The 23311-nt window shown below is 36.8% G+C and overlaps 1 protein-coding gene across 1 annotated transcript in view; it reads left to right on the top strand.

Moving 5' to 3' along the window:
- LOC128025389 (glutamate receptor ionotropic, NMDA 2C-like) overlaps window positions 1–20715 on the top strand; it is a 41090-nt gene extending 20375 nt beyond the window's left edge. Inside the window, exons 5-13 of the mRNA XM_052611718.1 lie at window positions 2835–3046; window positions 6700–6868; window positions 8744–8897; window positions 8985–9110; window positions 9696–9925; window positions 10412–10572; window positions 11713–11900; window positions 12369–12601; window positions 13409–20715. Coding sequence (XP_052467678.1) covers window positions 2835–3046; window positions 6700–6868; window positions 8744–8897; window positions 8985–9110; window positions 9696–9925; window positions 10412–10572; window positions 11713–11900; window positions 12369–12601; window positions 13409–14779 — 2844 coding nt within the window. The 3' untranslated portion in view covers window positions 14780–20715. The remainder of the gene's footprint in view (window positions 1–2834; window positions 3047–6699; window positions 6869–8743; window positions 8898–8984; window positions 9111–9695; window positions 9926–10411; window positions 10573–11712; window positions 11901–12368; window positions 12602–13408) is intronic.
- The last annotated feature ends 2596 nt before the right edge of the window (window positions 20716–23311 follow it).

The raw sequence follows: 23311 nt of genomic DNA, 5'->3' as shown, positions 1-23311 counted from the left end.
CTTTCCTGTCTTTTGTGGTAAAAGGATATGCAACAGAGTACAAATAGAGGAGCTGCGGTCACACATTCAAGAAGTAGTCAGGTAATAACAACACCAGTTAATTGACTGCAGATTTTAAATTTTAGGTGTGTATGTTCTTCTCTCATGTACCTTTAAAACAGGGTCCCATGGATGGACAGTATTTGTACTTCTCCCCCTTGGTATTTGGGTGTGACGCATGGATTCTTGGGAAATTTTAGCAGAAGCAGCTCTGAAGCTAACTCTCCATAGTCTTTTTTATGCTGAGCTAGACCAATGGGTTGAGTTCTCTCTGGATAATAGAGCTTTTCCACAGTCTACAAACAGCTATGTTAAGATTCCCCGTGAGCCTCTGAGCCCTGGTAGATTTACGGCTTTGTGCAATACCTTCATTACTGGAGTAGTATAAATTCTAACCATTATTACGAATTCATTCCAAGTTCAGAGGAAAAATCTAAAATAACAGCAATAAAAGAGAATAACATAAGAAAGCTTTGGGATATTTGGTTATACACACTGTTGGGAACGTTACTTTAAAAAAGTAATTAGTTATAGTTACTCACTACTTGTTCCAAAAAGTAACTGAGTTAGTAACTTAATTACTCTATAATAAAAGTAACTCGTTACCAGGGAAAGTTACTATTTGCGTTACTGTAAAAAAAAAAAAAAAAAAAAAAAGTTGCTATATGTCAAATATACGTATATAAATTTTTTTTTTTACAGTTTTCACAAGTCAGTTAAAATGAGTAGAACAGACAGGTGTTCGTACATAACTTTCGATATTTATTGCACGTCAACGGAGAGTTTTATCCTGTGAATAATCATTTTAAACAGCAGATGAAAAATACAACACACCCGTGAGGAAGACACCATGAACTGGACTTTGGAACATATTCCTTTATCACTCCTGTCATTTGCTTGAATGTTTGTGTGTGGTTTTACCTATCAAAAGGTCCTTACGTTGATTAACGTAACCTGTGACTTGTGTTTTTCTTCCCATGTTCTCTCCATGACCTAGTTTCTCCCTCGTGTCTGATTATGTTTATTAGTTCCAGGTGAGTCTTGTTAATTCATTGATAAGTCCCATAATTTAAGCCCTGTTTGTTTCCATGTCTAGCATCCAGAATTGTTTGTCGCTTCCTTTGCTACAGGTACTTGTGTGTTCCTAACTAAAGTCTAAACTAAAGTCTCTATTTAAAGTCTAAAGTTTAAAAAGTATAAAGTCTCCTCGCTCCTTCGTCTCCTCATCTCCTACACAGTAGGCACACCGTGACAGAATACCTGTAACGACAGGTAAAAGAGGAGGAAGCAATTGCAGGCAATCAGATGATGTTTATTAGAAAGAGAGTCCAGAATGTAGGCAATGGCAAGGAAGGTCTACGGTGGCGTGAGAAGAGCTGGATGGTGAAGTCGATGGTGCAGGTGAAGGAGGTCAATGGGTGAAACCAGGAACAGACCGGAACACTGACACGAGGACGACAACACGAACCCAATCCAGCACACGAACACGGAAGACGGTAATCCAACTAGGACACAGAGACATGAGAGAGGATCTGACAACAGAGAGAGAGCGAGGTGAGTATAAGTAGCTGAGGTGTGATGAAGATCAGCTGGAGCGAGACAATCAACACCCAGGTGATGACAATCAACTAAACGAGCACATGGAGACAACGTAAGTACAAAAACAACCACAAAACATGACACGGAGGAAACACTGGATTTCCTACCGTGACAATACCGTGCCGAAATAATACAGTAAAGCGGTACCCCTTCTCCCTGTTTTGTTTCCGTTTTTTGAAAGTGTTTTTTGTCATTCTTGATTTTCCCTGTTTTCTCCCCTTGGCCATGAAAGTAGCCCTTCGGTTCTCCAGAGATCTCGCTTTCATCGAATACGCCAGGGAATTCTGCGGGCTCGCAGCGGTGATGGCATTGGACAGCGCCACTTCCAATTGTCTGTTCTGGATCGGGGCCAATTACTATCGCCTCTTGGACCTCCCAGATGCCACAGGGCTAAGCTGAAGGAAAGGAATCCTCCAGTGTCTAGAGAGTGTCCAGCTCCAATCCAGAAACAGTGCGTCGTCAAGCCCGCCAGCCGCTCTGAATTCTCCAGCCCCTGAGTCCGCTCCAGTGTCGGCTCCAGTCCCCACATTCAGCCCAAGGAGGACTCCATTCCCCACGTCAAGCCCAAGGAGGACTCCATTCCCCACGTCAAGCCCAAGGAGGGCTCCAGTCCCCACGTCCAGCCCAAGGAGGGCTCCAGTCCCCACGTCCAGCCCAAGGAGGGCTCCAGTCCCCACGTCCAGCCCAAGGAGGGCTTCAGTCCCCACGTCCAGCCCAAGGAGGGCTCCAGTCCCCACGTTCAGCCCAAGATGGGGAACAGTCTTCTATGCTGTTATTAATATTTTATTGATTTACATAATTAGCTCAGAATTTTGTCTTACTTTATGTCCATACAAACATCAGCAACTTTGCATATTTTTGCAAAATTTTGGAATCCAAATGAATATTTTTCCTCAAGTAGGAGCTCTATATTATGTTATACCATAAGAGCCATAATAACCTGATGTAAATAAATATATTCAATATATATATATATATATATATACATATATATCTTTTTTTTTTCAAGGTTCAATAAACTTTTCCATTAAAAAGGAAAGATTTTCTGACTATTATATCACTTTCAGGTTTACTGACAGTGACAATATAACAATGCGGGTTTAGCTTTGGGTCAATGAAAGTCATTGAAAAGCACCTTTGCTTTGTTTGCATTTGCATTTAATCCTCATTTATCCCTGTTCTAAACCCCTCCACAGGTAGGAAATTTTGAGGGAGGGATTCTGCAGATGCGATACCCTGTATGGCCCCGTTATGGAAGCTTCCTGGAGCCCGTGTCTGACAACCGCCACCTGACTGTAGCCACGTTGGAGGAGAGGCCTTTTGTCATCGTGGAGAGTGTTGATCCTGCCACGGGCACTTGTGTGCGCAATACCGTGCCGTGTCGTCGGCAGTCCAACAGGACTGAAAGGTAAATCTGTCAATGTGACTTCAAAAGGTCAACATCTGTAGCTCTTGTTTATGAAGAGATTCCTTCAATGGGCTTGTTTATGAGACCAATATCTAAAAAATGTAATAAAGAGCAAAGGCTCCACATTAGATCATCCTCTCTCTGCTGCAAATGCAAAAGGACTCATTTGATTGCATTTATCCTAAAAATGAATGGTCTCTTAAGGAGAGCAATAAACATAGTCCTCTGGATATATTGTCCCCACTACAATGATAATAGGTACCCATTAATAATTTTAAAATAAGAGACAGCAACCTTTTCACTTTCTAGAATGAGTCACAGTACAAACACAAAGAAGAACATCTGAAACAAGGGACAAGAAAGAGTTTCACTAAACTTTATGTAAAAACATCCAACATTATATGATATTTGCCAGCTTTTGATATTATAAAACAAGGAAAAACAGGTCTGCTAATTAAAAAGAAAAATCTAATAAAGCCTACACACATTTGGCAAACATTCCCTTTTAGCAATATGCTGTGAGAGTCACTTAGCTATGCAACTTGTTACAGTCCAGCAAGCTTATTACACATTATTGTGTTGTTGCATCTACGAGATTGTAGAGAGTTCAAGATGCAGCTAATTACCTTACTGGAGTATTATTTAAAGATGTAGTCACCCCCCAAAAATGTATTTGCATGACTTATCTTAATGCAGACACAATTATTATGCTCCAAAATATTGACAAAGCTTGAGAAACAGTATGATCAGATCATTAAGTGTGTGTATGTGTGTGTATATATATATATATATATATATATATATATATATATATCTACACACACACACAAATATATATATATATATATATATATATATATATATATATATATATATATATATATATATATATGACACCTGTTTAACAGCCTTGCACCATACTTATACTTGGTTATATTGAAACATCACCTTAGAGCAAAAGCCTGTTAAGAATTCTTACTCACTAGGATTTTTTTGTGGGTCCTAAAAATGGAAATGAGACCCAAGTTAAGCACCTTGGAGGCTCCCAAACTTGGCTACTAAATTTTTGTGTGCTTGTGAATGCCACCAAGTCTTACCAGAGGGCTTAATGATTTAAACAGAAGCTCACTTTATTGAAGACCCAAAAACCTATTATTAGGAATAGTTTTGCTCATTCCATGAATTAATCCCTCAACTCTCATTGCCCTAGGCATAAACTTGGAATAAAATAGTGCAATTCCAAAAGTTTTGTCTTTGGTTCCCCCAGGTAAATGAAAGTAGGTTCAGTGAATTGTGCAGCTCTGGAGGTAAAACCTGGTGAGTGAGGAGTGTGCCGTGCCCTGAGAGAGAGATGACAGGCTCGTTATTGCTCCATGCTGAAGGGAGAGAGTGTAAATAAATCATAAAGCAGAGTAATCACCCCTTAGGTAGCATGTGATGGCTGAGGAGGAAACAATGATCTATAACCATAATGGTGTCATTCTGCTGTGGGCCCATCACACACCTTCATGCTAATTGGCACTGGTGTTCAGGAAGTTCTGGAAAGCGTGACAACTCCTTTTAATTGGACTTCAGATAACAATAGGCATTTCATGTGTGAATGTGAATTTATGAGCTTATTATACAATGAGTCCCAGTTCTTGTCTACAAATGTGTTTTACATATGTTAATCATATGTAAAGTAATTCATAGAAATATGGTCGGGTAGAGCAGGGCTTGTTGTCACAAACAGTTTATCATGGTAACTTGAATTTCTTCATCATAATTTCTGGTGCCAGTTTAATGTTACCTTTTTCAAGTTTGGGGTCGGTAAGATTTTTTTCTTTAACTTTTATTTAGCAAGGAGTGAACTTCTTATTCATAAAAGAATCCTATAGTCAAGTATCATGGTTTCTCCAAAAATAATAAACAGCACAACGTTGATAATTAATAATGTTGATCATTTTGAGCAACAAATTAGCATCTTTGATTTCTGAAGGGTCATGTGAAACAACTGACTGAAATAATAGCTGCTGTGCCATCATGGGAACTAATTACATTTCAAAATATATTAAAATAGAAACTTTTTTTTATTGTAATACAATTTCACAATATAACTAATAGTTTTTTACTGTATTTTTGTAATAAACACAGCCTTGGTAAGCAAAATACATATTTCTTACTGACCCCAAACTACTAAATGATAGTGTGAACTAGGTCTCCTGTATATTGTATATTGTATGCTCGTATTTTTCTAATGTCAGCACCACCAGAGCATCCAGTGCAGTTGATGACACTTATGATACCACATATATCAAGGTCAGCAGACTATGGCAATAACGTTGCACTGTGTTTGGATATAAAATGCATTAGTCCACTACAACCAGATCGATGTGCTACACCCATTTCTGCAATAGATAGGTCAAGCCACTGTCTCATCCAGTTCTAATGGTTTCACAATAACTGACTGTACAAAAATGATAACAAAGAACCATTTTACTCAATGTACTATAATTAACTTTGTTTAAAGGAGAACTCATTGATTGGCACTCACTAGGCACCCAGTTTGTTTGAGGGCCTGTGTCCATTATGCCAGGAAATAGACCAATACCCTTTGACGCCAACTTTCTCAGTCACTTGTGCTTCGTGTCTGTGTATGTGTTTGACTGATTAAACAACTCATCCTCAATTCACAGCCCACTTAACCCAAAGCGCCAGCACCGTTGGGAGGTGGTGAGATATAGGTTTTTAAGTTGCCTTTTGAGACAGTATTTATCTACTTTTATTTATGGAAGCTTATTTCCATCACTGAATAAAAATTAAAGAGGGTAATTGTGACTTTTTTCCCCCTCACTATTTAGATTTTTTTCTTGCCATTCTGAGTAATATCTCACAATTCATACTTTTTTTGTCTCATAATTGTGAGTTTACAGAGATATAAATGCAAAATTGCAAGATATATAAACATAATTTATGTAGTTATTTCTCGCAATGCTTTTTTCCTGAAATTCAGATTTTATGTCTCACAATTCAAACTTTTTCTCGCAATTCTAACATATAAACATATATGAAAAAATAATGGTGAGATTTAATCTAGAATTTTGAGACATAAACTCTGAGAACTATGAGATATGGATTCACAATCCTGTTTATAGCTTACAATTCTGCAAGAAAACATGAGATAAATAAAGTGTGACCGCTTCGATAAATATGTGCTTAAGGATACGAGTAAACATAATTCTGTAGACTATTTACTGTTCTTCTCAGGTCAGTAAGAGAAAATCCCTCAGACATGCAGTACTGCATTTTACGTCTGTATATGAAGTCTTCTGATGTTCTTCATATCCTCTTATGGCAGCACAGATCCTTTCCTCTTTCCTTATTTCAGTTATAATTAATTAGTCTTTCTGTCAGTAGTCTTTCTTTCAGATGTGTGTCACACCATATGTTTTGCCCTAGAACCATACACTTTGATCTTCTTCACCAAATGTTCAATAGACACACATGAGACCTAACCTTTTTAACTTTGGTTCCTGATTGGGTTAAAGGAATAGTCACCCAAAACAAAGAACAAAGTTACAAGGAACATGGTCTGAAGTCTTCAAGCTTTAAAAAGGACACTCAGGACTCAAATTTGAGCATTTTTTGATTGTTACATATTTCTTTATGTGCAGTGTAACGGGACACACTGAGCCTTACACCAAACTCTGCTGCAAAGGTTTCTGCATAGACATCCTAAAGAAGCTCTCACGCACAATCAAGTTTTCATACGACCTTTATCTGGTCACCAATGGGAAACATGGCAAGATGGTCCGTGGCGTCTGGAATGGGATGATTGGAGAGGTATGAAATGGCACATTCTCTCTCTCTCTCTTTCTCACATAAACGCACTCACACTTCGAACATGTCAACAGTTCAGAGCTCATGGGAAATGAGCTAAATTAACATCTGAGAATACAAAAATAAAGCCGTTTACAGCGTGATAGGAAAAAATAAATCCGCTTCCTATGACAGTGTCAAAACGCTTTTCCTAACATTACTCGCACCCTGTTTTCTTTCTGTATTTAACAGATCTCCTGAACCCTCCAATTATTGCCGCTAATGCTGTTAAGGGCATTCATAGAGCATAACTGACTTTAAAATGCAATCTTGACACATTTCATCCTGTGACCTCCTTCTGTGTGTATAATCCGGTGGTTAAGTGTCTTCCACAGCTGCTGATCACTTCATCGGTTCTCATTACCTGCATCTGCTCACATGCTGATGAGTTTAAAGATAGCAAACCCTCGCCCCGCTTACAAGGCTTAAAAGCGTGAGAAATAGATAATTAAATGAGATTAATAATGATTATATAATAGCTAGATAGCAATTTCGGACTGACATGAGTGTTAAATAAGGAATTTTCATTTATTAGGCTAATTGTGGGTGATGACAAAACCAATCTGTTAAGACTGATTTGCGATGTTACAAGTTGTGTGATGACAGGGCTGGTGGTACATGTCCATTTCTATTCCTTGAAGAAATTGGTATATATATTCACACACACATGCTTGTTTGTTTTTGAAAGAAGTATTTTATTCTCATCAAAGCTGAATCTGTTTGATCAAATGCACAGTAAAATCATATTGTGGCAATTTATTCAAATATTTTCTATTTTATTATACTGTAAGATTTCATTAATTCTTGTGATGGCAGCAGCCATTACTTCAGTCTTCAGTGTCATATGGTCATTCTAATAAAATCATTAAAATGTGTTGATTTGGTGCTCGAGTGACATTTCTTATTAATATCAATGTAAAAAGGTGCGCTGCTTAATATTTGTATTTATAGAAAGTTCAAAAGAACAGCATTCATTTTAAATATATATGTTTCATTTGAAACAATATATATACTTTTCCTTCAATAAACTGCTAATTACTGTGTATTAATAGTTTGCAAGGTAGTAGATAAGTTTAGGTATTTAGTAGGATTAAGAATGATGTAGAAAATGGTCAATGAGAATAAGGCATTAGTATGTGCTTTATGAGTTCTAATGAACATATAATCTCCTAGTTATATGCATGCTGATAAGCAACTAGTGAGAATTGCTCCCCAAACTAAATGTTGCCAATTTTTGTAATAATGTAAATTTCTTTACTGTCATTTTCATCAGTTTAATGGATGCTTGTTGAATAAATAAATAAATACTTAACTTTCCCAAAACATTTTAAATTTGTACTTACTTAAAATTGGCTAATGTATAGGTCATTGCTTATACTTGGCTTTAATGCTGCATGGAGGCATTCTTTATGCTCAAATATGCCTATAATATGGCATGTGAAATGCATCATGTCAAATTAGTATTATGTATGAATATGCAGTATGCAAAACATACCCATGTATCCTACTCTTTCCACTGAAATTCTGAAGTGCTCATTCATGGAACACTATACACTATAAACTATTCCATGTGGCCACGGCAGAGTCATTGTAATTGTAAATGGCAGATAGTATGTCTGGATTGTATTCATACTACTAGAAAGTATTTTACTAATGGTCTAAAGTAAGTGAAGTAAGTTCTCTGTTGAACATAGACCTTACTTTTGATCGTGGCACTCCCAAATTCATGATATCACCATTTGTAGGAGGGTCCTGTCTCACAATTCAGGGGGACCTTCATTATTTCATTATGCCACTGATGGCTGTCTAAAGTTTTCACTCACTTTCTCCTTGTTCAAGGTCTTCTACAAGCGTGCAGATATGGCAATTGGCTCTCTTACCATCAATGAGGAGCGATCGGAGATTGTTGACTTTTCAGTGCCGTTCGTGGAGACTGGGATTAGTGTTATGGTGGCCAGAAGCAATGGAACAGTCTCACCCTCTGCCTTCCTGGGTGAGAAGTCATCATTAGCTGTCTTTTTCCAAGGCCTCCCTCATATACTTCTGTGAGCCGAAACGTGTCTTCCCCTCTGTCTTGCAGAGCCTTACAGTCCAGCCGTGTGGGTTATGATGTTTGTAATGTGCCTGACTGTTGTGGCAATCACCGTGTTCGTGTTTGAGTACTTCAGCCCTGTTGGGTACAACCGGAGCCTTGTCAGTGCCAAAGGTGAGCCTTGTTTTTTCAAACAGTATTCTTTCTATCAGGCACAAAGCTCTGGGAGAGGAAGGATAGTTGTGGAAGCAGCCTAATCAATCCATATAAACTGAGCTGACAGGGTGTGTACTTGTCTCCTAGTGTAAAAGGTCATTTTTCTGAGGTTTAATTAACGTTTGTCGCTTTGCTAATTTGACTTTGATTGATTGCTTGGCTTTTCTATGGCTGTGTGTGAGACACAAGAACCACATTAAGAACTGCTGTCAAGGTAGAACTAAAAAACGAAAGTTTACTCAGACTGATCTGTGACTAACTATATTTAGTTATATTTGATACATATATGTGTATTATATTAATCATTCTAATAAGATGATTTGGTGATCAAGAAATATTTATTGTAATCAATGTTGAAAAAAAGTTGTGTTGCTCTTTTTTATGGAAATATTTTGTTCAATCACCTTTGTTTTACTGTATAAAGGCATTCATTTTTTTCACAAAAAAAAAAAGCTATTGATTATATATAATTTAATCATATTTAGATAAATGATTATAATTACATTTTATTTTATATATACTATGAATTTATCTCTCTTATAGCCCCGGGGGGTCCAACCTTCACCATTGGGAAGTCTGTCTGGCTCCTGTGGGGAATCGTCTTCAATAACTCTGTTCCTATTGAAAACCCCAAAGGCACGACCAGCAAAATTATGGTCCTTGTCTGGGCTTTTTTTGCTGTCATCTTCCTCGCCAGCTACACAGCCAATTTAGCTGCCTTCATGATCCAAGAGCAGTACATTGACACTGTGTCTGGACTTAGTGACAAAAAGGTAAACTGTATATGTACATTGTAAATGAGTCGTAACAACAGATTAAATGTTCACAGATTTAAAAAAATAAATACAAATAAAGTACATGGAGCTATTCTATTAGATGCTAAAAGAAACATAATATATAGTGTTATATAAGGTGTATTTATGTGTTCTTGAACATACTGACTTTAAAATGTACTCCTAAACCTCATGCATTGTGACCAAGAACTCACACCATATTATCGTATCCCTTTATCGTTTGCATTAATATGGATTAATATGGATAAGCTGTTGCCAAATGTCCAAATGCATGAATCAGTGAGTAGAAGAAAAGCAAACAAACAAACAGCACTTTTTATAACCTTTTCCAAGGTCACCACCACCCGGGTAGTTGGTAATTCTGTGTGAAGTCCATGTAATCTGTGTTGATCTATACTATTAAGGTTAAGCCGTAACCTGCCTCAGCTAAACAATTGAATTGCCATCTATTCCTTGTTGTTTCAGTTTCAAAAACCCCAGGAACATTATCCTCCTTTTCGCTTCGGGACGGTCCCAAATGGCAGCACAGAGAGAAATATTCGGAGCAATTACCCTGACATGCACACCCACATGATAAAATACAACCAAAAGGGAGTAGAGGAAGCTCTCAACAGCCTTAAGACAGGGTGGGCTTCAGCAATAACACTTTATGTGTGTGTGGTTGTGTGATAGAGCTCTGATTGCTAAAAAACAACAACAAAAACAACAACAAAAAAACTACACTGTAAAAAATTTCTTGTTGTTTTTACAAAAACTTTTTGGCAGCTGTGGTTGCCAGAATAATTTTGTAAAAATACAGAAAACTGTAAACACATTTACGTCAAAAACTGTTAATTTTACAATATAAAGCTGTAATTTACAAACAAGAAAATGTGAATATAAACCAGTAAATTCAACAACACACAAAATTAAATCTGTTTTGTACCTTGAAAATACTGACAACCACCATAATAATAAAGATGGTACTGTATAAGAGAAAGCCACATGAAGTATCAAAGCTCATCACAAGTAGCTTCACCACAAGCAGAAGTATATATTAACATATAGAAGGTGCACATTTATGGAAACACAAAACACCATCATGGTAACACACGTGATACTTAAATAATGCAAAAAACTTTCATTAAGCAACAGAAGATGTAACATAAAGCTCAAATGTACATAACTGATAACAGGAACTATTTAAAAACATGATTATTTAAACAAAATACTTTCAAACGTGGAGTGTCACGCAGGGAATTCTGGGAATATCAGTTTACAGTTTTAGACTGTAAATTATACATTGATTTGTTCTTTTTTTACTTCTAAAAGCTGTATAATTAACAGAATTTTACTGTAAATTTACATTAAATGCTTTGTTAGATCTTTTACAGTTTTTCCCTGTATATAGTACGGGAACTTACTGTTAACCTATTATCAGTTTTTTTTCGTAGCGTTTTTACAAAATTTTACAGTTAAAATTACACTTATTTTTTACAGTGTATGTACTATAGTGGTACCATTTAGGTGCTTCAAAGAAAATTTGATTTATTCCATTGGTAATTACAGGCATCATTTATGAGCAATTTTGTTAGATATGTTCAAGTTGCAGAGATCTAGGGGTCAGTGAAACACCTGTGGGAAACACCCAAGCAAAATAATGTAACATTTACCATTTGTCAAGGAAAAGAAGGAGTATAAATTAACAAGTGCTAATTATTTACTTGACAAAATTTCGTGTAATTATTAGGCCATTTGCCTTGGGATAATTTCTGTCCTCTGTGTAGGAAGTTGGACGCCTTCATATATGATGCAGCAGTTCTTAATTATATGGCTGGCAAGGACGAGGGCTGCAAGCTGGTCACCATTGGTAGTGGGAAGGTGTTTGCTACCACAGGCTACGGCATTGCTCTGCAGAAGGACTCCCGCTGGAAGCGCCCCATAGACCTAGCCCTCCTCCAGTTCCTGGGAGATGGTAAATTGCACTTGGGGGACCGGAACTGGTCCACACTTAATATCCTCTGCCCCAGCATGGAAGCTATCACATTCCCCTTTTACTGTAAGAAACGGAATGTGCTGAGAATTGAGAGGTTACGTATGAAATATAAGAGGTTATTTATGAAATGCAAGCTACAGGCATATTAAAGACTCCATTAAACAGTAGAAACTAAATCCTAGTGCATTTATTTTTTATTCTATTTATAACAAAATGTATTCTGAAATGGACCTACACCTTGCTCAAACTAGGTAGCAGCTTTCACACTGGGAGCACACATATGATGTCTTAACATTATATCTAGGCAGACAGGTAGCCTTAAGGTCTTGGAGCAGAGCACATACAGTACATTGTTCTTATAGTATCCAGTTGTTTCTATCATAGTTGAGGAGTCTTTGACTGCCGCTGTTTCTGGCATTGTTCCTGACCCAGTTTTCTTTCTTGCAGGGGACACACAGAGACTGGAGACAGTATGGCTGTCTGGAATATGCCAGAATGAGAAAAATGAGGTCATGAGCTCCAAACTAGACATAGACAACATGGCAGGTGTTTTCTACATGTTGCTCGTGGCTATGGGTCTCAGTCTGCTGGTCTTCGCTTGGGAACATTTACTTTACTGGAAACTGAGGCACTCTGTCCACAAGTCTGATCATTTAGACTTCCTTCTGGCCATTAGCAGGGTAAGACTGCATTGCTAATTTGAATTTCAATATTAGGGATGGGTATCGATACAGATTCCAACTCTGTTCTATTCCAATTTTGATTTGGTTTCATTCCAATTAATTTGAGTACATTTCAATATGTCAGTTTTGCTTACATACACTACCATTCAAAAGTGTTTTTTTTTTTTCAATAAAGAGACATTTTTTTAACAGTATTTTTAAAGATTTTTAATCTGCAAGGATACATTAAATTGATCAAAAGGCAATACATTGGCAATAAAGACATTTATAATGCTATTAAAGATTTCCATTTAACATAAATTCTGCTCTTTTGAACTTTCATTTAATAAAAAATAGATAATAATAAAAAAATGAATTCTTGAATTTGAATGTTTTCTGATTAGGAACTTATCTGTGCAAATGTCTGCACACTGTTAATGGCAGTGTTTCAGATTGATTAAAAACTCATCTTTTTGAACAACTTATTAAAAGAACGGACTCATTAGTCATTTGTTTTAAGAATTGGGCTACACTGGCATTTTAAACTGGTAAAATATTTTTACCCACCCCTAATAAAAACCTGTTATTATTATTTTTGTAAAAATCATCAATTAATTCACCATAAGGAAGCATATTAAACTTTGACATGAAACACTGAACTGATCTTTGTCTCTCACAAGAACATCATCTAGTTTATTATTCATTATAATGGAGAAAAAACTGCTGTGACATGAATGAATTCCAATGAAATGCCCCAAAAAATAAAATTTCTCTGTAGGAATTCACAATCTTCACAATTCACAAATATGATGCTTTCCATTTCAGGGCGTATACAGCTGCTTTAATGGTGTTGAAGATATTGGCAGATCTACCAGCATACAAAATCCAGATATCACGGCCAATTACGCCCAGGCCAACATGCTGAAAATGCTGCAGACAGCTAAGGACATTGTCTCCTCAGCCAAAGTGGAAAACTCATTGGATAATGCTACCAAGACCATTGAGAACTGGAGAAGACACAGCGGCAGCCTGCCAGCACGTATCCCACTGGTGACCACAACTGAAAAAGTTCCTGGTCACTTCTCTTATATCACTAACCTCACAGAGAACCACATACCTCACATGCAGCGTTCCATAACTCCACCTTTCACGCAACACATCAAAACCACTAGCCCACCACCAATGGTAAACCACAGAGTCTTAACACGGCCCACTCCTCTTCGCTACACCCTTCCCCCCAGGACTAGGGGTCTCTATGACGGTATGCTTCCAGTATCCAGTCTGAGCACACCTCATCTAGCCATGCATGAACCTCCATCCGACCTTGCATCTTCCTTTGTTCCATATAGGGACTTCTACTCTGAACACCATAAGCCTTGTCACAGCGATTTTTCAGATGCCATCAAGCGAAAAAAGAGACCCCAGAATCTCATGGTGGAGTCCATGGATCTGAGAGGGCTTCACGATTATAAAGACCAATCAACGTGTCATAACGATGCAAACAGTTTTGCTGAAAACCACATATCCTCATCCTACAGCGAAAATCCTTTCGTAGTAGCAGACACAGCTTGTAATCCCTGTTTCAAAACGTACTTTGACTCCGCATTCGATGATATACCTTTGATAGGGAAAAGGAAGCTTCATCGCAGACCTTCATTCCTGAAAGCCACTTGGGGCCCCGACAGAGTCCGGTTACCAGGTGACGGACCCACCGCGACAGCTTCCCCACAAGTAACTATACCTGACCTGTTCCCTTGTGTGGATGTACATGGACGGGTGAGGAACACCCTGTGTTACAGCCAACCGATGGATCACAACTACCTTCATGCTGTCCGGCGAAACTCCAGGAAAAGTCCGAAGTTCAGACACAGTCAGTCCACAAGGCTTCCCTCCTACAAGGAGGCAATTTTCCACAACATGGCAGCTGTCAGAAGGGCATCCACTTTGGTACACAGACCCTACTCCTACCCAGAGCTGCCAGTCTACCAGAGCCCACTGTCATATGGACCTGCCGAATTATGCAACATCTTTCCCTGCATGGGACATCCCAGTGACAGTGTATATGGAGGGTATAGGGCGCCCACACACCTACACGATGACCATCTAGTGCCTGTTCCAGGCAGCAGGTTGGTTCATAGCAGTCCTGTTGTGCCCATGACATGGGGCAGAATTTCCAGTTTGGAATCAGAGGTGTGAACTTATCGTTCCATGTGCCAATTATGAACTATTTGCCCTATGAGTTTCTATTGACCAATAAAATGACTTTGCCTTTAAATAAAGCAGAACGACACAAATCATGTTAATATATTTCCTTGGTTTTTTAATTATTAATTTAAAATTAATTGAATATTTTTTACTTTTTGTAAGTGCAATAATGTAATAATTAAGGGAAGTATTTAAAGAAATAGTCAAATCCATTCAGAATTTTGAATGAAGGAACAAATGAATGGACATGTAGAATTGTAAATTATTATCCGTTCTTATCTCTTTAGTCCACAAAATGCAATATATTGCTTATATGTATTGGACTGGATGAAAGTTTTTTTTTTCTTCAAAGACTGTCATAGAGAACTCAAACTGTGACACTAAACTATATGAAGTGTTCATTTTGAAATATATTTGGTATTATATTATATTATATATGTAATTCTCTATGATGCTGAATTTTGTAAACACTTTAGACATATTGACCAATATTTATTATTTTAACAGCAGGGCTATATAAGTGGATTTTCAGGCTCTTTCATTCCCTTTCTGTCTCTTGTTCAATATCCAATCTCCTCTCTCTCTCTCTCTCTCTCTCTCTCTCTCTCTCTCCCTCTCTGCTGTAAGCGGGTTTTTGAAGAAGAGCAAATTAAATGGTACTCCAATATTAGCCTCATCAAGGATCTTCACACTTTAATAGATCACAAAGGATCATCAGTTAGTCTTTTGTAACTGCTGTCTTCTTTGGATGGCTGATGGATATAACTCTTTGAACACTGGCTTTTATATGCAGAGCCATGTCGTAATTCTAACAGGGATTGGTTGTTTGCAGTTGTGACACTACAGAAAGATGCATTACTTTAATAATATACAAAAAAAAAAGTCTGCTGCCTTTCACCCATAAGATTAGGTTTAGGGCAGTTTCGCTGTTGGACAACTGCTACAAGTCTGTTTGACCTGCATACTGAACCTCACATACCCACGAGGAAATCTGTCTGTGCCTCAAAATAAACTTGCCATTCGCCAGAGTGTAAAAGAGCGAGAGAAGGATGGCGCAATGGATAGAAAAGAAGAGAAACAACAAGGAAATGAGAAACCACACTTCCTTCAGTTGGGATTTAAGCTACAATATCCGAATGTTTATGAGCTCATGAGGCTCATTTGAGGTTGTCATAAGAGTCTCATTAAAGCAACTCTGTGGAGGTATTATACAGGAGGACGTGTTACCAAAAAGTGTCCTTTACTCTAGGATTTCATTATGTTGGCTGTCTCCACTGCACGGCATTCTCGTGATGCCCAAGGTGACCTAGGCTGGGGCAATTATGCTGTAAGGCTTTTGTTATCTCCTGATAAGGAGCCTTCTTTTCAAGTGGCGAGCGAGGAGCATTTGAGAATCGAAACATTGAGAAACTTAATTTTTCATCACAATCTTTTCTTTGTTATTGCCACATTACAGTTCATAGTGTGACAGCAGTGATTTAATCTACAATACTTCCAGCATGCACAGATATATTTATGTGCAACAGGATTATTTTACTTCTTTAATAATGTTTATGCCAGTTCCGTAAAATCTAAAAGAGGCCTGCTGCAGAATGAAATACATTTCATTTTCATAAAAAAAACAGGCACAAGGAAAAGCAGGCTAAAGTCATAATCAACATCATCATCATCATCATCATCATCATCATCATCCCAGCAAAGTCTTATTTCTCAGTGTTCCTGAAAAGCATATTATTGAATTATCCTGAGTTGATAAATGATTCAATACATGCATATAAAATATCAAGGGAGGCTAGGGATCGCCCTGTTGGTAGAAATAAGCAGCAATATATCAAGGCCACAGGTAGCTGTGTTGAAAAATTCAATGCATTTAAAAGTCAAGAGGGCTTGGTCTCATTCAGCCATGAAAAAGATGCAATGGAATGACTAGGCAGACATGTGTTTTTGGAACATTAATATTTCATGTTCATTTGAATAGGTTTCATAATTTCAAGAATTTGCTTGCCATACAGCCCCCTTGGAATCACCCAGGGCATCCATTTCCACTGAAGTGATGATACGGGTTATATTTTTATGATTTTGTCATAGACACTACACAAAAAAATAAAAAATAATAGTGAAACATTTTCACTCAGAATTAGCAAATAAATTTTGCTAATTCAAATTCAAATTATTAGGGATGTAACTATTAACCGCAAGTTGGTTAAAAATCGATTCAAATATGTGACGATTCAAATCGGTCGACCAATCGTGATTCAATTAGATGTAGGAGTTTATATGAATATATGCCTGAGGGGAGCTTTCTGTCTTTAGAAAACTTAAGATGATTTTTTTTTCATCTTGCCCCTGTATAATGCATATTAAAGTTCATAAGTGCTGCACTGCTTTGTTTACAGCAGAAACCAAGGAAACGCTTTAAGCGCCACCTGCTGTCTCAGTCAGCTCTCGCTGTTTCATGCAGATATTTTATTTATAGTTTCACAAAACTGAAATCATTCTGTTTTTGCTTTAAATTTTGAAATTATATATATATATATTTTTTTTAAATGCATGCATGCAGCATCTTTATTTCCATTAAAATGCAGTTTTTGCCTCTAATTTTAAATGGAAAGACCACAGACAAAGCCTTATTTTGTTTATATGAAGAGGCTTTCTTTTGTGTTAATATTTATTAGATTTTTTTCTTGTTATTTACATTTACATTATATTTCAATTTTGTTATTTAGCAGATGCTTTTATTGAACGCAACTTACAAATGAGGACAATAGAAGCAATCAAAACCAACAAAAGAGCAATAATATCCAAGTGCTATATTAGTATAATATTATAGTGTTATATTTCAATTTCACAAAGAAACATGCAGCATTTTGTATAAGCAATGATAAAAGGACACATTTAATTTATAATTTGTCTTAAATCTCATTTTGTAAAAAAAAAAAAAAAAAGTGATTTAAAAGGGTCATATGATGTTTTTTTTTAAAAGATCATTATTTTGTGTATTTGGTGTAACAGAATGTAATAATGTTTTAATGTTCAAAAAACACATTATTTTTCAAATACTGTACATTATAGTAGGCCCTCTATGCCCCACCTCTCTCAAATACATAGTTTTCAACAAAGTCCTTCCTTCCGATAAGCATAGTCTGCTCTGATTGGCCAACTGACCCAGTGCATTGTTATTGGCCGAAGAGCGCAAGCACTCGTCAGAAATGCAACACCCCTTTCCATAGTTTGCGAGCTTCATCTTTCAAAATAAATGTAAAGACTGTTAATAATGTCCATAGTTTTACCATAGGTTCAAGCCTGAAAGGGGAACAGAGTCGCGTGTCACAGTGATGAAGCTTGTATGTGTTTGCAGTACACAAGCAACTGATGGTTAAGACAGCTGTCACTGTGTGACCCTGTCTCTTTCTCTCTCACACACACACACACACAGAACACACACACTCACACGCAGTAATCACAGTAGCTGATTCAGAAGCACCAGATTGTTGTAGCAATGTCAGAATGACCTCCTCTCCTAGGTTCATGAAACAGTCGTCCATAAAATATGTTGCTGTTCTGTTGTAAGTAATCTTAAAGATTCCTAAATCCACCTACTTTCTGAAGGCCAAATAAAGAGCTTTTGTTTCTGCCTAGATACACACAGGATCTCCCTGACATGGCTGCTTCAACACTAACTGTGTGCGTTTACTAAAATCATGCCTTCTTTCTTTGAGTGAACATTTGGGCGCCATTACCCAAATATTTCCAAATAGTGACGTAGACGTGGGGTGTGTTTAAATTAGCCATTTTTGGAGGGCGTGGCAGAGTCTTAACTTTGATAAAGAATATCTCTTTGGATTTGAGACTTTAGTCTGCATCAAGAGCTTGTAACACTCTAAAGCGAAAGAAAATTTGGAAATGGCATCATATGACCCCTTTAACTGAATCCTTACATCCCTACAATTAATTACAAGGAAACATCAAGTAACACATTGGATTAAAGAAATAGTTTACCCAAAAATGATAATCAGGTCTTCAAAGATGTTTGATACTTGATGTTTCTTCATTGGAACAGATAACTTTATATTTTATATTTATATTAATTTGCTCTGATTTAAACATCACAACAATCCACTAATAATCAAAACATTTTCAGTGAAGTGATAATATAATTAATATGTTTTGACTTTAAACATTTGCTTCTGACTAAAATATGTCTTCTATCCATAATATTGCATTCTCTTGTGAAAAAAGCACATCCCCTTTTGTCCTCTCACAACAAATTCCTCTGACGTATTTGTTTGTTTTGGACAGTTTTTGCTTGTAAATGTTGCTTGATCTTTGCATGTTTCTCTCCTGATTCAGACGAGATGTCTTGAGCGAGAAATAGTTTGGGTAGAGCACTCATATTTTGGTCTGAAGGAACAGTAAGTTAAAAATGTCTTAATTGTTGATTTGTTTAATGCAAACATAATGATTTTTGCTTCACAAGACTGGAAAATAATAATTACTTGTGGATTATTACGATGTTTTTCATCTGCTGTTTGGACTCTTATTCTGACGGCACCTATTCACTGCAGTGGATCTTTAGGTGAGCAAGTGATCTTATGTTCACCGTGATGTAGTTGGATCATCAATTAATTTTTCTCCTTGGGTAAGCGATTTCTTTAAATGTGATATTTGAAGTAGGGAGACTGAAATAGTATTTCAGTAATTTTTTTTTACAATGTATTAAAACTGTGCCATTATTGCAATAAAGAGAATCAAAGGAAAGGACTGGAGAGAAGGAAGGAAATGCAGACATTTACAGAGACACAATAAAACAATTACTCACACCTGTGCTGTCATGCCTTCATATCATTGTATTTCGGTGAAGCATCATTTCGAAGCTGCAAATTATCCCAGATGCTGCTGGTCACCTTGAGCCAAGGGCTTCACACCCTGGCAGGAGAGGGGAAAGGCGATGGAGAAAGACACCACAGAGAGGCTGGCAGTCTGAAATTCCATCAATTAACAACTGGACAGGCTAATAAACATGTTAACTCGCTAACTGCAAACAACAATAAACAACTGAATATATATATATATATATGTTTTTATATTCTGTATTCTCTTGCAAGGCTATTGGTGCGGTACTCAGTGTGGTTACAACATGAACGAATGTAGGTTAATGTAGGTTAACACGCAATCACAAGTACATTGTCTGCACTGAGCATATCTAAATCAAATGAGGTGATTTTATCAAGTTGCTAGTGCAATTGTTAATTAACCTATAAGCATTATGTGTACTATACTGTTCTGTCTATTTTATCTTATCGAAGAGTAGGAATCCAGGGTCTGTTCTAATCTATCAAATCTATAATTGAAGCGCTGTAACTAAATGTTGCACATTACAGATGATTCATCAAAATATATATATTGTTATTAATGTGAATCACTACTTGGAAATGGGTTCCGATGGTATATAATCAGGATTTGTTTTTTGGCATTCAATGTATAGATGAACTGGTTGTGTTGTTTTAAAAGTTTACATGTGTCAATTTTAATTGGGTCTAGCTTTACAAATGTTTTGTCTTCTGACTGTCATTTCATAGTAATGGAGAGACCTAGTGCTCACTGTTTTAATTAAAGGAACCCTGTGCTGTGTGAAGTAACAGTTCCCAGCCTTTGTACTTATCATCTTTTACAGCATTCATCTCTGCTCAAAGGGATCTCATGATACGACAGCGGGTCACAAGCACTCATTTCTTACCGACCTGATTCGCTGTCCTCCTGAGCCTTCAGCCCAAGCTCATGGGAGAGGTTGTGGGGTTATTTAGCTTTGGTTAAACGTCTCTTTTGAGATCGCTCCACTGAATCAAAGGTACGCGACACTGGCTAATTATTTGAAAGCGTTGTTTGAATGACAGCTCTGTGATAATAAAGCAATGTTCTTGTCATAAGAGGTTGGTTATCTTTGTCCCTTCCTAATTAAACAGGCTGTGGCTTATCCTAAAAGACAGAAACTCTGAGATTAATCTAACATCATTGCAGATAAATATTACGGTGTACGTGTAGACTGATCCATTTATCTGAAGACTTTTTTTGGCGAAGACCAATTTCATCTTGTGTCAGGAATGGGCTGACTAGGGCCATATAAACAATAGATCATCGGTTGTATGGCCAGTGGAGAATGAAGCAATATAGTACGTGTTTTTGCCTCCGGACACGAAATTTGAACATATGGATGAATGGCAAAGTTAAAAAAAATTCATTTTCCCTCCTAACTTCATACATTTTACAGAAGACAGCAGCACTGTACACTCAAAAGAAATAATTTTTGCTGTTTGTCAAATTTTATTTAAAATTAGCTACTGAATTTTTGTCACAGTTCAGTTTAAAGTACTGTTGAATATAATTTACACAACTCAGTTGTACATTTTTCTTATTTAAATATGTAAATAATAAGTATACTTGTGTTTTTGCCTCTGGATGAACAGCAAAGTCTGAAACCTTTTAATTCTTTCCCCAGTATACATTTTACTCATAATAGCTGCAACGTACACTTAACTTGCTAGTTGCCCAATTTATTTATTATGTATTAAAATGCTAATGTAGCACAATACTTTTGTGTCATAACTTTTATAATAAAAAACTATACATTTATCCACAAAACCATACATTCTACTCATGAAAGCTGTAATGCACACAAAAAACGTACTTAAACTACTTGCTCAATTTATTTAAAATAGGCTAATGCAACGCAATTATTGAATTTCTGCTACAATTTTCTTTAGAAAACTACTGTTTAAAATACCTTATCTAAATATACATATTTCTATTTAAATGTTAATTTCAATGTTTAGTTCACTTCACACTGATGTACTTGTCAAAAAAGTTTTTTTGTTTTTTGTTTTTTATGTGTTACATTAGAATGTAGCAATTTCCAATGACAGACAAACAAATGGCAGACAAATGTCAGTGTGTATTCCTGTCAAAAGGTTAAAGTAAAAGCGGACGGAATGAATCCTGCATTGTTTATCATTGTTCATTTTGTCCTTCCAAGGTGACAGTCCCAGCAGTAAGCTTGGCTCATAACATGGCAGCAAATTAACATCCCCTAGGCTGCCATGCCATAAGCCCCGGTATGAGTGAGACTACACTTTATCAGCTTGCCAGTGAGCACTTGGATACATATTCGTTCATTTAGAAAGGTTTGAGTCTGAACCACCGACCGAGTTTACAATAAAAGCCTTTCTTTAAGCAGCAAATGCATTTACTCACCCTCATGCCATTTCGAACCTGATGTGACTTAATGTCCTCTGTGAAACAAATAATGAGAAATATTGAAAAATATCCTGGCACTATGTATTTTTAAAGAAATAGTTGTATGTACTTTAACCCTTTGCTCCTTCATCCATAATATTGCTTTTTCCAGTGAAACATCAATCTTACCTGAATCAGGAGAGAAATACGCAAAGATCAAGTACTGTTTACAATTAAATGGTCCAAAACAGTTAAAAAAGGGAAAATAATTACAGTCAGTCCTGTCTAATATTAGGATGTATTTCTTTCACACCTAATTTAAACCTTGTGGCTGGAAGAAGGAATGAGTGACTGAAATACTAAATAATATGCGAGACACTCGGAGTGGAAACAAGAAACCACAGAGATGACTCAGCTGTCCTAAGGAAATCAGTTTTGGAGGCTGGATTCATTAGAACTGGCCAGCACTGCCTATTATAGAAATTATCTATGAAATCAAGTTAGGTCACCCATGTCCTTGACAGAACAAAGGCAGTATAACCTTTGGTCAATATATATCCATCTCTCAGAGAACAGAAAGCTCTAATGGATTTTGATATGGCTTTGTATATTAGGATCATACAATGCCCTACTGTACTTGTATGTGGCCTGAACTGGTCATATTAATATATGTATGGTAATTTCCACACCACATCAATTGCATTCAGTCTTGACTTACGTATCACATTCACATAAAAAAAAAAATATAGTGCTATTACCAAGCCAGACCAATCACCATGATTTGTGATTGTGATACTAAGTATAGTATGTGTTTCTGGTTATAGATTCAGAGCAATAAAAGTCAATCTTGAGTTTTGAAAGCAATATATTAAAAAGGATATGTTTGCATGCCTTTGCATATGCCTACATCAAGCTCTACACCAAAAATACTCTAATTTATGAGACAATTATCATCATATAGTCTGATGAAAGAGTTGCTATTGCTAATTGCTACATGCAATTTGTTGCCGCTGTCCCATCTTATCAGTTGGTCAGGATGATGTTTCTAATGAACTAGGTCTTGAATGAGAACTTAATTGACTCTATGGTGCAAAAAATCGGCCAAAGATGTAAAGCTTCAGAAATATTTCACTATTCTGCTTAATAAATTAGAAGAAGACAGTGGGGGCTGGATCTAAATGACACTTGGGGGGATGTTGGCCCCAATAGCTTATATTCATGATCTGGTCCATGAAATTTATGTTAGAAATTGTGTGTAATTCGATCTGTTCTATTAGAGATGAATGCATGCTG

This window comes from Carassius gibelio, chromosome A12 (genome assembly GCF_023724105.1).
Source record: "Carassius gibelio isolate Cgi1373 ecotype wild population from Czech Republic chromosome A12, carGib1.2-hapl.c, whole genome shotgun sequence".
NCBI classification, from domain to species: Eukaryota; Metazoa; Chordata; class Actinopteri; order Cypriniformes; family Cyprinidae; genus Carassius; species Carassius gibelio.
This window is presented reverse-complemented; position numbering and strand designations above follow the sequence as displayed.